The sequence below is a fragment of the Babylonia areolata genome, chromosome 2 (assembly GCF_041734735.1).
Source record: "Babylonia areolata isolate BAREFJ2019XMU chromosome 2, ASM4173473v1, whole genome shotgun sequence".
In the NCBI taxonomy this organism is placed as follows: Eukaryota; Metazoa; Mollusca; class Gastropoda; order Neogastropoda; family Buccinidae; genus Babylonia; species Babylonia areolata.
This window is the reverse complement of record NC_134877.1, coordinates 59,556,787-59,571,315: the sequence shown is the minus strand read 5'-3', so window position 1 is coordinate 59,571,315 and position 14,529 is coordinate 59,556,787. Positions and strand designations below refer to the sequence as shown.

Genomic DNA, 14,529 nt, shown 5'->3' with positions numbered 1-14,529 from the left:
TAAGGGTGGGGGAAAGAAGAAAGAGGCAGAGACAGGCACCTTATACAGTGTCATGTGGTGCGATAAGTGTGGGGAGAAGAAGAAAGAGGCAGAGACAGACACATTATACAGTGATGAGTGGTGTGATAAGGGTGGGGAGATGATGGGGGAGACAGACATACAGATTACCCTGTGGTGTGCCAGAAACACAGGGAGAGCCCTGGGGTAAAGAGAGAGAAGCAAAGACAGATAAAGACCTATAAACATTCACCTCTTGGCGTGTGAGAGGGAGGGAAGCGAGCAGACCCGCTGCACGGTGGTCTGGTTGAAGACATACACCATCCACATGAAGCAGGCCCCGATGGTCGTGCTCCACACAGAGTGCCGCTCTCTAGGGTCCAGCCTGGCCAAACCATCACACGGCACATGGCTGTCTGCTTTGCAGAACTGTCACACTCATTGGTTTCAGTTCAGCTGTGTGTGTATCTAAGGTTGGCTTGGAGCCCAGGACTGAGGTGCATGAGCGATTTTGGCAACGCCAAGTTTGCCGTGACAGAGACGGTTAGGCGTTGTACTTCTGATCCATCGTTTACTAGGGTACGAGGCCCTGTTTCGTGTGCATGGTGTTTTGTCCCTGGGAAAAGGTGTGAATGGGTTTCTGACTTCTGCTGGGGAAGGTTAAAACGGCGGACGGAGAGGATTGGGGCCCCTCCTTCCTATGCCCAGCTCTAGACAGTGAATAAGATCTCACTGCCCCAGAGGTTGTAAAAGGCTATGGCGCCCTGGGCCCTCTAAACCTGAGCTTTAAAAACGTTCCCAACTCAACGTTCATATCCATAGACTTAGGAACTTATTAAACTTTAGCTTACATATTTTAATATGAGCACTGCAAAAATCCGCTCATGCAATGTAGCCCTGCTCTTAGTTAAATAAATACTGGACAACTCAAAATGAAGTGTTGATCGCCAACCCTTTCGACGGTACAGGCGCCGATCGGCGACTTCCTAGCTGAACGCTTCAAGCGCTGATCAGCGACCTGTACGCTAGTTACCAACCTCGCTCGTTCTTCTCTTCGTGAAACCACACAAGTTCAAAATGTTCACCACGTGCTTCCCGAACGTCTATTCTACAGTACAGTTGCAAGGTGACACACATTGTCGATTATTTCCGAATTATTTAAGCAGATTTCTCCGGTCAAAGCATGGCCAGCACTTCAGGAAACAAACGAAAGGGTGTTTACAACACCACGGAGGCATTGCAAATGAATTTAGACGATAATTCGCCCACTGGAATGCCGATTGCTGACAGTGACGGTGAAGAAGAATTCGCCAGACTGGCCGAGAATGAGTGTGTGGTGGTGCCCTAATGGAATTGCTGGTGATTGTGTGTGTGTGTGTGTGTGTGTGTGTGTGTGCGTGTGTGTGTGTGTGTGTGTGTGTGTGTGTGTGTGTGTGTGTGTGTGTGTGTGTATGTGCGTTCTTCCCATCTCTGCATTAGGTGAGTGCACATTTATTACATTGTGTTATGTCTAAGTTATCGTAATTTGCATTCATTGCCCTTTAAAATGAGCTATGAATGAAGAAGATCCAATGAGTAAAAGCGAAGTTATGGCAGTTTAAAGTGGGCTGGTGGTGACACAGTTTTCCCTCTCCTGCACAGCTGGTTTAGACAGAAGTGTACTGCTGCTCAGCTGGTTTGTAGTCAGCTAGCTCTGCACTTCTGGTGATGAAAGGGTTAATTAAGTCCCATATTTGAACAGAGGACATTATCTTGAAAAATCTAATGTTCGATTGAAGACAGTATGTTGTACAATTTCTAAATAACGAAATATTAATCCTGCCACTGAACGTTTTGAATGTTTGTCGGATCTAAGCTGCAAAAATGGTTTCACATCAGGTACAGTGCAAAATGTTTCATATATTTCATATCGATCAAAGCTGCTCTTAATATGAAATCCCATTCCTGCTTACCCGTAAACAGTCGAAATTTCATTTTCTTTCATTTAAAAAACTGGTCGATTTTCTGAACGTTTTGACTGACCAAAACAAACAACAGCTGTTTAATATTCATTTTCGTTTATCTTTTACATCTACTTCACACAGCTATGTGTAGGCTTCACTGTATCAGAGAGCAGCCATTCTTATTCACATAAACTATTAACAAACATAGTGTGCTATTACGTTAATATAGAATATATATGTGTTGGTTTCTCCATTTCAGTTCCCTTGGGGCTCTTTTTCGTTACAATGTCGTTAATGCTTATGGCTGAAGTTACTTTCAATGTGACACGTTACGACATGATTGTCCCCAAGTTCGACACCTTACAAGACGATAAATCAAACCTAAAATTGAAACTATTCTGAAAGTGAAAGCAGATTTCCATTATTTAAAGCACGCGATGTTGACGTTTCTACCTTTACTGGACACGCTGATGCGCCTCAAGTTCATCACACGTTCAGGATTCCCTTGCTGCCAAAATACAATGACTACGTTTTTGGAACACAGTAATGTAACTATTCATTAAGTCAACTCTCAGTTGAAGAAAACAACCCCGTGTATAATGTGATAGAAAGAGAGAGAGATTCAGATTCAGATTCAGATTATTTATTCATTAATAGGCCTAGGCCCCTTATGAAGGGGTAAGTGACAATATAAGTAATAACAAGCAAAATGAAAATATATAACCAGCCATAATAAGTACACATATTACATAAACGCTGCAATGAAGTACAGCATCTTAAGATGTCACGATATCCCGAAATTTAAATGCCTGGTGTAAAAACAGTGCCAGATTCCATATATCAGCATGTCTCGTGGATGACAATAATAAACTCAGTTTGAATAAACATGGCTGTCGATAGTACTTAGGTGGTATATATTTCTCTCTAATTCTACAAAGAGCTGGACAACGAAAAACAAAATGTACCTCGTCTTCTTTGTCTTCTTTACATAGTGGGCAAATTAAATCATTGTCAGTAAAATCTCTGTATCTATAGTAATGTGTAACTAAGTCTGACACGCCTAACCTAAATCTTGTTGTTACATACTTCAAATACATGTCCATGTTACATACCAAGTACTGTTTAACATCATGCGTATGTCCTAAAGTTCTATAGAAACTAAATCTTTCACTGTTTGGAATATGGTAATTCCAGTCCTGCCATCTACAATCAATCAAGCGTTGCCGGAAAAGTCTTACAAACTGATTTATACTACCAACACCTTGATTCAACCATACATCACCAAATCCATATCTAAATAAACAAATACGTACATCTGTGACCCAATTTCTCTTTCCCCTAATATCTAACTCATGCAACATTTTGTAAGCTCTATAAGGTATTCTATAATCTTCCATTTGTAACAACTTAAGCCAATAACGTATACACTGTATAGCAGAGTTAATATATATCGGATGTCTATTTGTTTCACCATAAACAAGATCATTTGGTGTACGCAGATCTACGCCTAGAAATTTCTTCAACGCAAACAAGTGCACAGATTCACATTCCAACGCGGCTTTATGCAGACCCCATAATTCAGAACCATATTGCATGACGGGTTGTACCTGAGCATCAAAAATTTTCAAAAACAATTGTAGAGAAGTATTATTTAACGAAGATAATCTTTTTATAACACACAATAAGACATTTTTGGCCCTGCTAGCAAGATCTTTACAAGCAGAAACAAAGCTCAAACGTGTAGTAAAATTTATCCCCAAATATTTATAAACATTGACAACAGGCATTGTAATACTATCATAAAACCATCTTTCCCGTGAACCTAAATATCCCCCCTTTCTAAATACAATGATATTACTCTTACACATGTTGACTTTCAGTTGAAGGGAACTTGCTGCACGTTGTAAGTTATTCAGCTGAGTCTGTAGACCAATAATAGTTTTGACAAAAGAACAACGTCATCTGCTAATAACAAGATAAATAATTCAAATGCATCAAAAGAAAAAGTGGCACCATGTCTTCCGTTATTAATAACATCAATGGCCAGTTCATTTATGAAAAGGGAGAACAACACTGGACTGCACACATCACCTTGTTTTACTCCAGCTGTACAGGCTATATAATCTGTTAACTGTGCACCACATCTAACTCTACATTTTACGGTATCATAAATACTCCGAATACACTTATACAAGTTACCTCTTATACCATTTTTCAACAATATTGGCCATAGCAGATGTCTGTTTATGGAGTCGAAGGCTTTCTCGAAGTCAATGAAGGCTACATAAAGTTTACGATTATTAGAAAATTGCTTTTGTACCAGTGCCAAAAGAGCAAACATAAAGAAAGAGAGAGGGAGAGAGAGAAAGAGAGAGAGAGAGAGAGAGAGAGAGAGAGAGAGAGAGAGCATCATACAGCACTGACTCAGCAAAGATCAATCTCCCGCCATCTGAAGCAATGGTGGCCATGTTGGTGAACCCACCAACATCAATCAGTCCCTGGATGGAGAACAGGCATGTTTGGGCATGTAATGAATTCCGTCCATCCATCCTACCATCCATCCATCACCAATTCATCCATTCTCACGATCTCTCACCGTTTTAATCAAGTCAGATCAAGTGGACTGAACTATGAACGCAGAGTGATGTTGGGAGTGGGGTCTGTATCAATTATCGTATTTATAAAAACTCACTCTCAAATGTTTGCATGCAATAGTATATAGCACAGAACACTCTTTGAATGTACAGAAAAATCGTTTGGTAATCATCTCAAGCAGAAAAAAAACAACAATAACACTTTTTAAAGATAATTTCAAAACCTCGTCAGTCCCAAAACCATCCATAATTTTACCACTAACACTCACAATAATATAAATGATAATCTTTCTCTTCTCACACAGCTACCATCCTAACAAACAAATGAAAACGTCAACAAAACATGTTCGATAAATCAATATTAAAAGCTCTATTTACAGGAAATAAATCAGTTTTCTGACGAAATACATATCATTTGTCTGATACTTCATATGGATGATGTCTGTGATTTGAAATTCAGATTTATGAAACGCAACATGGTGTGTGTATACAAGAGTGGTTGTGACTAGCCGTATTCATGGTATTATGAGAAAGGCAGAGTACCAGTTGGATTATGTTATTTCTCTAGTGGCTTTGCAAATCCAAAAACAGCACAGTGATTTTCCTCGTAACATAAGTACCTTGATGAGAACGGTCGCGATTCCACTGAAGACGATAACAGTCTGAAAGACGTCTGTCCATATCACGCTTTTGTAGCCTCCCTGTGCATTACACACACACACACACACACACACACACACACACACACACACTTATTAAGATTGTTTCAAAACCTCGTCAGTCCCAAAATTCACCAATTATTACACACACACACACACACACACACACACACACACACCGTGAGGGTGCACACACACACACACGCACACACGCGCACACACACGCACACACACGCACACACGCACACGCACACATACGCGCGCGCGCGCACGCACGCTCATACACATAAACACAGACACATGCACATACATACATACATACACATTTCACATAGACACACACACAAGCGTACGCGCAAACACATGCATAAACAATTACACACACGCGCGCACGCCCGCGCGCATGCGCACGCGCTCGTGCACACACTCACAATAGCAGTGTAGATGGTCCCCACACTACCCACAAGCACCAGGGACATCCACAGGGAGAGGCCAGCAACTGCAGCAGAACAGAAATATCATCATTTCACAAAACGCATACAAATCATCGGAATGAAATAGCTATGACAACCATCCTTCTAGCTCGTGTATCAATGTCAAACATTTTACCATCATTCCTGGCACGAAACTTCGAAACAGTCTTGATATTTTAACCCTTTTGAAAATAACAATACTACTACTGCTGTTACTTCTACTGCCGTTACTGCTACTACTACTGCTACTGCTGCTGCTACCACCACCACAGCCACAACAGCTACTACTACTGATAATGGGTATTTCTGATGAAATGTTTGATGAACTTTGCTTCAATATCAGACTTGAAAATGAACTTAAACAAACCCCAAGTGGCTTGAATATGGGCGAGGAAAAATTCAAGGATGAAATATATACCTCATGTTTACATTGCCTGGAATCCAGTAGTCTTTAAGGTGCTTGGCATTCTGTTTTCGACAAAGACAGAAATAGTTCACTGACATGGAATGAGAATTAACAAATGAAAGGTGGAAAGAAAAACCGAGGATAACACCTTTCATGTTAGTACCCTGGTTTTTCCATACTTACGTCATTCTGTACATGCCCTTAGACTGAGCGAAATGATGCCATGCCTGACGACAACTGGTCCATTTTTTAGTTGCATGTATTAATGTCTTTTATTTGATGTACACTCTTTCAACAACAAAATGAACAACAAAACAAAAATAAATTAATCAGTCAAACAAGTGAATGAGCATGATTGCTTACCGGGTTATACCATTGAGCTGAATAAAAGGAACTCAACCTGCACGTTCTTTGCAAAACTTTCTTACCTGCCTCCAATACCAGCGCTGGTGTGTACAGAGCAATACCCATGTACAGACTCTGCACATAGAGAACAGATCAGTGCCATGTCAATATATGAATGTGCTCTGTATGGGGAAATGTCTTTTGTATAAGAATGTGAATTCATTGTACTTTTTTTTTTTTTAATTGCTGCAGCATTTTTTTTTATCCTGCTTTGATGTTAAGAGTATGTCTTCTCTTCTAGAATGTTCTTAGCATAGGGATTACTTTGCTGTTTTGCTTAAAATGGTTACAATAACGGATTACACTGAACAAACTACAAAACAATGAAGAGAAACAGAAATGAAACCCCCGTGTCTGTGTGTCTTTGTCTGTGTGCATGCTTTTGTGAGTGGGTGGGTGCGCTCGTCTGAGTGTGTGTGGGGCGTGGGGGTGAGGCTGGGGTCCACGAAGCTCGCAGATCTACCACTTACCGTCTGCAGCATGGCGATGACTGTGATGATCGTCTTGACCACGTATGACCTGAACCTCAGCTGCAGGTAGTGGTAGATGCTGGTGAGGCGCAGCGGGTAGACGAGAGGCACCAGGGTGAAGTGAGCCACCACGTTGGCCAGCGAGATGCCCACGGAGATGTAGAAGATCATGGTGCCCGTGTTGTACGTGTCAGAGGGGAAGCCGATGAGTGAGATGGCCGACTGGAAGCTGATGAACAGAGACAGGGCCACGGGGACCAGTCCCATGCGTCGATTGCCCATGAGGTAGGCCTCCTGATGAAAGGGCACGCCCACAATGATTTCTGATAATCATCATCATCATAACAATCATGATAATAATAAGAAAATTATAATGATAATCTTAGAAACAATAATGATAATAATGATGATGACGATGATGATGATGACGATGACGACGATCATAATCATGATAATAGTCAGTCGAGTTCGGCTATAGCCATCAGATCAACAGTAGAAGCGACTGCTCTCCCGACTTTCTGGGCAAGAATTTTGATAAAAGTCGACAGAGCTTTTTCCAAGTTACACCCCTATTTTATCGACCAAAACAGATTTAGTACAGTCGGCGTTGGGGATGGTCCCAAAAGGCCAACTAGCCACCAAGGCTGCAGCAATAAGAGCCAGCGCAATCGTTCCTCCTAGTTTCAGAGACATAGTCCTTCATAAAAGCTGTATATTAATTTCCATTGCAGTCGATATCATACAGTCGTTGATTACACAGCTGTCAGTTCGCTGTTTGTCCAACTGCAAGCTTATGTCAGTCTCTGACATAAGCCGAGCGTAGAGAGAACAAGAATAAGGACAAACTGACTAAGTTTTTGGTGCTACCCTCAAAAGAAAACTCTATAGTTTAGTTTACATGATAAAAAAGAGATAAAAAAAAAGAGCAAAGAAGAAAATAGACACGCATCACCAAACCAACAAAAACAACAACAACGACACAAAACATAGAATTCCAGAGAAAAACAACACTACCAAAAAGACACAGTAAAAGGTTTTGGTTATATGTGCGTGCCCATACGTGTGAATATGATGGACATAAGAAAGTCAGACAGGAAAGGGCAGATAGCGAAGGAGAACAAGAAAAGGAGAGACAGGGTCCAGGAGAGGGAGATGAGGATGATGATGATGATGATGATGATGATGATGATGAATGTTTTAAAGCATTTTAAACACACACACACACACACACACACACACACACACACACACACACACACACACACAAACACACACACACACACACACACACACACAAACACACACACACACACACACACACACAAACACACACACACACACACACACACACACACACACACACACACACACACACAGAGTCACCGACCCTGGTATTCTGTCCTCCTCTGAAGAGAGCGAAGAACACCCCAATACCAAGGGCCACCAGCAGACACACCACTATCACCACGTAGTCCGCCCAGTGCAGACGAGTTAGTTGTTCTGTCATGGCTGCTTGTGTCCTGCTTCGGCGAAAAATGTTAATCTAGAACATCCGTTTGATAGAAACCCTCCTTATACCATCACTATTCAGCCACAGTTGAATACAATGCCTATCCGAAGGAATTCAGCATTGTATCATAAACTAATAACCAATTCCTTGTCTTTCCCTCTTCTTGCTGAAAGGTAGACAAGACAATCTTAAGGCATTAACAATAACAGCTCTGAGCTTATGACCAGCAAAAAACATTTTCCCTCAAACTACTCATTTATCATAAAGGATTTCTTTTTTTAGATAAAAACAAAACAAAACAAGACAGACATGACCTTCTAGACTCTTTTCATGGACACTTAAAAAAATAAACAAAATAAATATTGAAGAAATTTTAATCATTAAAATGAGTTCTGTATTTGTTCATGCCATGTGTGATGTCAACTGACAAAATAATTCCAGAGAAAACGGCAATGTGAAAGTTTACTACGAACACACAGACAGCTGAACACTGGGTTATAACATGGATTCACATTGTTTACACAACTGAGTCAAAAATAAATATAAGTACCAAGGAATACACGACACATTGGATCAATTTGGATGTGGGCATAGCCATGGGCTGTGCAGTTTCTCCAATCCTGTTCGTGCTGGCGATGGAAGTGATCTTGAAGGCCTCAATGAAGGGAACGGATACCTCCTGTGAAAGCCTTCATGGATGACACAACAGTCCTTTCAACAAAAGAGGATGACGCCCATGAAATATTGAAGCGGCTGAACGAGCTAGTTTCCTCAGCCAGGATGAACTTCCAACCAAAGAAATCACGGAGCCTCTCACTGCGTAAAGGAAAGGTAACTGAAACGGTCACATTCACTGTGGCCAACCAAGCCATTCCAACGGTGTCAGATGAACCATTCAAGAGCGTTGGAAGATGGTATGATGAGTCCCTGAAAGATGCAAAAAGAGGAAAGGAAACCAAGCAGACAGCAGAAGAAGGCCTGCATATCATAGACCAATGTGGCCTATCTGGCAAATACAAAGTGTGGTGCCTACAGTCCATGCTGATACCAAAGCTCCTTTGGCCTCTCCTAATATTTATCAGCTGTAGCACAGTCGAGTCGACTGAGGCAAAGATCACACGTAAATGTCTCGGTGTCCCGCCTGGTCTCACTAACGTGGTACTCTACTGTCGCCAAGCAAAGCTGAGGCTACCTCTGAAGTCCCTTGTCGAAGAATACAAGGTAGGGAAGGCAAGACCTCTCAGCATGCTCGAAGACTCAGGTGACAGTATTGTAATATCCAACCAACCCAAGCTGAAGACTGGCAGAAAAATGGAAAGTCAGGGAGGCAGTCAGTGCAGCGAAAGAAAGCCTTAAGACGAAGGAAATAATAGGACACACCCAAACCAACAGACAGGGCCTGGGATTGACAAAGATGGAATGGTGGTCCAAGGCAAGGGGGAAAGCAAAAAGAGACATGATCACACAGGAGATCAAGAAGGAAGAGGATGACAAAAGAGTTCAGAAGGCAGTCCAGCAAGGCCAGCAGGGGCAGTAGACAAAATGGGAAAATGCACTCCAAAGGAGCCTCAGCTGGAGCGACATGTGGAACATGGCCCCAGTTTCAGTAGCTCAAGGAGGCGTCACTGCGTTCGGACAAAACCATATACGCTACACCACATCTGCCAAGCAGATGCCTGACCAGCAGCATAACCCAACGCGCTTAGTCAGGCCTTGTGAAAAAAAACAAAAAAACCAAACAAACAAAAAAACACGGGGGAATAAATAATAGATAAGCTTTCATAAATAAATAAATAAATAATAATTATAATATAGAAAAAGGTAGTAGTAATAATAATAATACTAATAAAATGATAATAATAAAAAATAAATAAATAAATAAGACAACAATGGTGATAAATAAGCGAATAAATGTAAAAAAATGAAGACACACATTCACACATACACCCACACATGTATAACAGATATGCACCAAACATGCAGTTTCACAGATATGAAAGCACAGTCAAATACATATAAACGTACATGAGCTCCAACACACACACACACACACACACACACACACACACACACACATTACCTTGCACCTCCTCTACCCCCCTCCTCCACACACTCATTTCTAGTCTACGTATCGCAGCTTCCACGGCACACACACACACACACACACACACACACACACACACACACACACACAAACACACACTCACAGAGATGAACACTTACTTGTACAAGCACACACACATACGCCCATATCTCCCACCCCCAACTCCACACACATATATACAAAGATACATATATATATATATATATATATATATATATACATATATATATATATATATATATATATATATATATATATATATATATATATATATATACGTTCCAATATCCTGTTGCTCCCACAGTGTAGGCATGCATACACTCACATACCTCCTCCTCCTCCCCGCACTCCCACCTCCCCTCACACACACACACACACACACACACACACACACACACACACACACACACACACACACACACACACACACGTACACAGAACTCTCCTGACACTTGTGTACACTTACACTCTCGCGCATTCACAAACGCACTCAAAAGCACAGACCCACACATACACACAAACACACACATACACACACTCACAGAGGCTGCAACTGACTGGGCGCAAGAGGGATGGGAAAAGATCTCTGATGCCAAGAACGTTGCGTCTAGTGTGTTGCTCAGTCTATTGTATTTGGAAAGGCCCACAGAGACTCTGTTCCGTTCTGAGGATCAGCTTCATCCTAAGATCTGTGTACGACCTCCTTCCCTCGAATACAAACTTGGTGAAATGGGGGAAAGCAGATGACCCTGAGTGCCCACTCTGCCATGGCAAACAAGCAGTGGAACATGTCCTCAGCTCATGCAAAGCAGCGTTGAGCCAAGGACGGTACACAGGGAGGCACAACCAAGTGCTTAAAAAAATTGCACACGTGGTGAGCACAGTCCAAGGAGCACCAACCCCACCAGAAGTTCCAGTAGAGTTCCGCTTGGCGGAAGGCAATAAAATCTGGCCAGGAACAGCATCCAAAGTTTCCAAAGCAAGGAAACGTGGGCTGCTTGATGGTGCCGAAGATTGGGAATGCACAGTTGACCTACCAGAGGGGAAGAAACACCCAGGAATCATCAGCAAGAGCGGCATGATACCTGACATAGTACTCCACTCCAAGGCAACGAAACAAGCGATTCTGATTGAGCTCACTGTGCCATACGAAAGCAGAATGGAGGAAGCCCACATCTACAAGACTGAGAAGTATGCTAGCCTAGCCAGAGAATATGGCTTCCAAGCCAAAATCCTTGCCATAGAGATTGGTACAAGAGGGTTTGTGGGCGCATCTGCCCACAGCCTCATGAAACAGCTGTCGATTTCTGGCAGAGAGAGGACATAGCTCTTAAGGCAATGGCAGAAGCAGCAGAAAAGAGTTCCAGCTGGATCTGGTCGAGGAGGAATGAAAGTAAACTTCATAAGGATTAAATTTCCCTACTCAAACTAGGCATATGATGGCTCAGTGGTTAAAACGTCTGCCAGAAAAGGTGACTCAGTACTGAAGTGGCGACCACCCTGGAGGCACGGGTTCGAACCTGCTGAGGACCAGGAAAACAGAAAAAAAAGAAAGAAAAGGCGGCAATGCAAGGGCATCCAAGAGTCATGAGATTGGGTGCCTCCCGGCCCCTTTATAGTGTAAGGAGTTCAGGGCCGAAACACTTGACTTAGGGGGGCTTCTTATCTGAAGACCTTGTACTGTCCAGCTCTCCCTAGAGTTTCTGATCACTTGATTCACATTGTTTATACAACTGAGTCAAAAAGCAAATATAATTAGCATGGATTAAAAGTTTTCAAGGTACCTTTTACAACAAATGAAACTTGATGAAAATCAAAGAAGTTGATAAAAGTCATTGATAATGCGTTGAGACTATGTGGATACTGGTATCTATGGAGCACACGCCAACTCAGGGCATTCCATCATGTAAATAATTCACAGGTACTCGCAGTATGTACAAAAAGGAAGTTTCAGTTTCAGTTTCAGTAGCTCAAGGAGGCGTCACTGCGTTCGGACAAATCCATATACGCTACACCACATCTGCCAAGCAGATGCCTGACCAGCAGCGTAACCCAACGCGCTTAGTCAGGCCTTGAGAAAAAAAAGGTGAATAAATGTGGCCGTGCTCCGACTGGTTATTCAAGGGTACGGCACAAAAGACTTAACTAAATATGATTAATTGAAAGGATAGACAAGATCCCACGCACAGGCCAGGAACATATAGAGGCCAGTCACAAATGGGGTTTTCTGTTGGTTTATTTACAATAGTTATAAACTAAAGGAAAAGAATTAAGAGAAGAGATCGACGGGCGCAATAGCAGAGTGGTTAAAGCGTTGGACTGTCAATCTGAGGGTCCCGGGTTCGAATCACGGTGACGGCGCCTGGTGGGTAAAGGGTGGAGATTTTTACGATCTCCCAGGTTAACATATGTGCAGACCTGCTAGTGCCTGAACCCCCTTCGTGTGTATATGCAAGCAGAAGATCAAATACGCACGTTAAAGATCCTGTAATCCATGTCAGCGTTCGGTGGGTTATGGAAACAAGAACATACCCAGCATGCACACCCCCGAAAACGGAGTATGGCCGCCTACATGGCGGGGTAAAAACGGTCATACACGTAAAAGCCCACTCGTGTGCATACGAGTGAACGCAGAAGAAGAAGAAGAGAAGAGATAATGAGAAGAACTAAAAGAGAAGAAGACAACTAGGAGAAGAAAACAGTGAGAAGAAGACAGTGCAGCAATACGTAGCGAGGTGTCAGCCATTGTGGGGACACACACGACACACACTGCCCGCAACACAGCAAGAGAGATAGAGAGCAGGCTCTGGTCAGATGACTGACCAGGTATGAAATGCGACAAAAAGGAAAAGTACGGACATGTATATCGGGTGTGCTGTGTCCTGATTCCATGTCTTTCCCGACTTTCCGCTCCTTCAACAAAATAATTATTATAAGTCACCGGCCTAAAAAAGAAAGGTTATTAATAGCTATCAGTATAAGATATTGTTCTCACTATAGGAGTGATTCAAAGGATCTATCAAAACAGTAATCGGCTAGTATTCATTTTGGATATCCATGACTGCAGAAAACAATATATCCCCCTATGTTTCAACGTTTTAGAAACACACTCCCATTTGCAGCAATGCCTTTGAGCCACACCTCAGAAAAGCCGTATCTGTCCAGACACACTTTGACATTGCCCAAATAGTTAGCTGATTTTCTATCGCTATTGAATGAAGCTGAATTGCTTCATGAACAGTGCTTACTGTAGTAAAAGTTGAAATTTCTAGAAAGAGAGACAGACAGACGGACAGACAGAGAGACAATGAGAAAGTGAATGAAAGTATCTTTTAAATCTTCCCACAGAAGGACATCAGGGTGAAAATATGGAGAAGAAATTCCGCATGAATAAACTTTTATGAAGGGACAAGAAGAAGACGTAGCAGAAGAAGAAATAGAAGAAGAAGAAAAATATGAAGAAGAAGATAACAGTCACAGAAAAATTAAAAGAGAACACAATTAATGCATTACCTCACACAGCACTCATCGACCACAGACTATGGGAACGCGTGTAGTCACAAGGACAGTTGAGTGGCATATGTGTGTATGAAATGAACTGCCTTTCACTCGCGCTTTATACAACGTAACACATCGTGCCACCACCGACTGGTTCTAAAGGATTAACAGAGCGTGTCGATTTCTTAGGCTGTTTTTTTGTGTGTTTCTTTTGTGTTTGTGTTTCATGTCAGTAAACAGGCCTATAAATGCGAATGTCTCTTTGGTGTGATAAAGCGTGTGTGTGTGTGTGTGTGTGTGTGTGTGTGTGTGTCCTTGCTGATAACGATCTCGCTGCTTGCTTTCATTTCTCTTCTTATTTGTTGGACAGCTGAGGTCTGTTTATTGCTGGCTGCTTGTGCGTCGAGATTTCTAAAGTCATTTACACCCACATGTATGAGGACGGTGTCAGGACTGTCTCAGCCCTCTCA

General features: G+C 42.2%; 1 protein-coding gene across 1 annotated transcript in view; it reads right to left on the bottom strand.

The window, feature by feature from the left end:
• LOC143277924 (sodium-coupled monocarboxylate transporter 2-like) overlaps window positions 1–14,128 on the bottom strand; it is a 37,043-nt gene extending 22,915 nt beyond the window's left edge. Inside the window, exons 1-8 of the mRNA XM_076582903.1 lie at window positions 14,075–14,128; window positions 8,335–8,467; window positions 6,948–7,241; window positions 6,501–6,552; window positions 5,625–5,692; window positions 5,155–5,235; window positions 4,365–4,438; window positions 251–382 (exon numbers count right to left, since the gene is read on the bottom strand). Coding sequence (XP_076439018.1) covers window positions 251–382; window positions 4,365–4,438; window positions 5,155–5,235; window positions 5,625–5,692; window positions 6,501–6,552; window positions 6,948–7,241; window positions 8,335–8,454 — 821 coding nt within the window. The 5' untranslated portion in view covers window positions 8,455–8,467; window positions 14,075–14,128. The remainder of the gene's footprint in view (window positions 1–250; window positions 383–4,364; window positions 4,439–5,154; window positions 5,236–5,624; window positions 5,693–6,500; window positions 6,553–6,947; window positions 7,242–8,334; window positions 8,468–14,074) is intronic.
• Window positions 14,129–14,529: the final 401 nt, after the last annotated feature.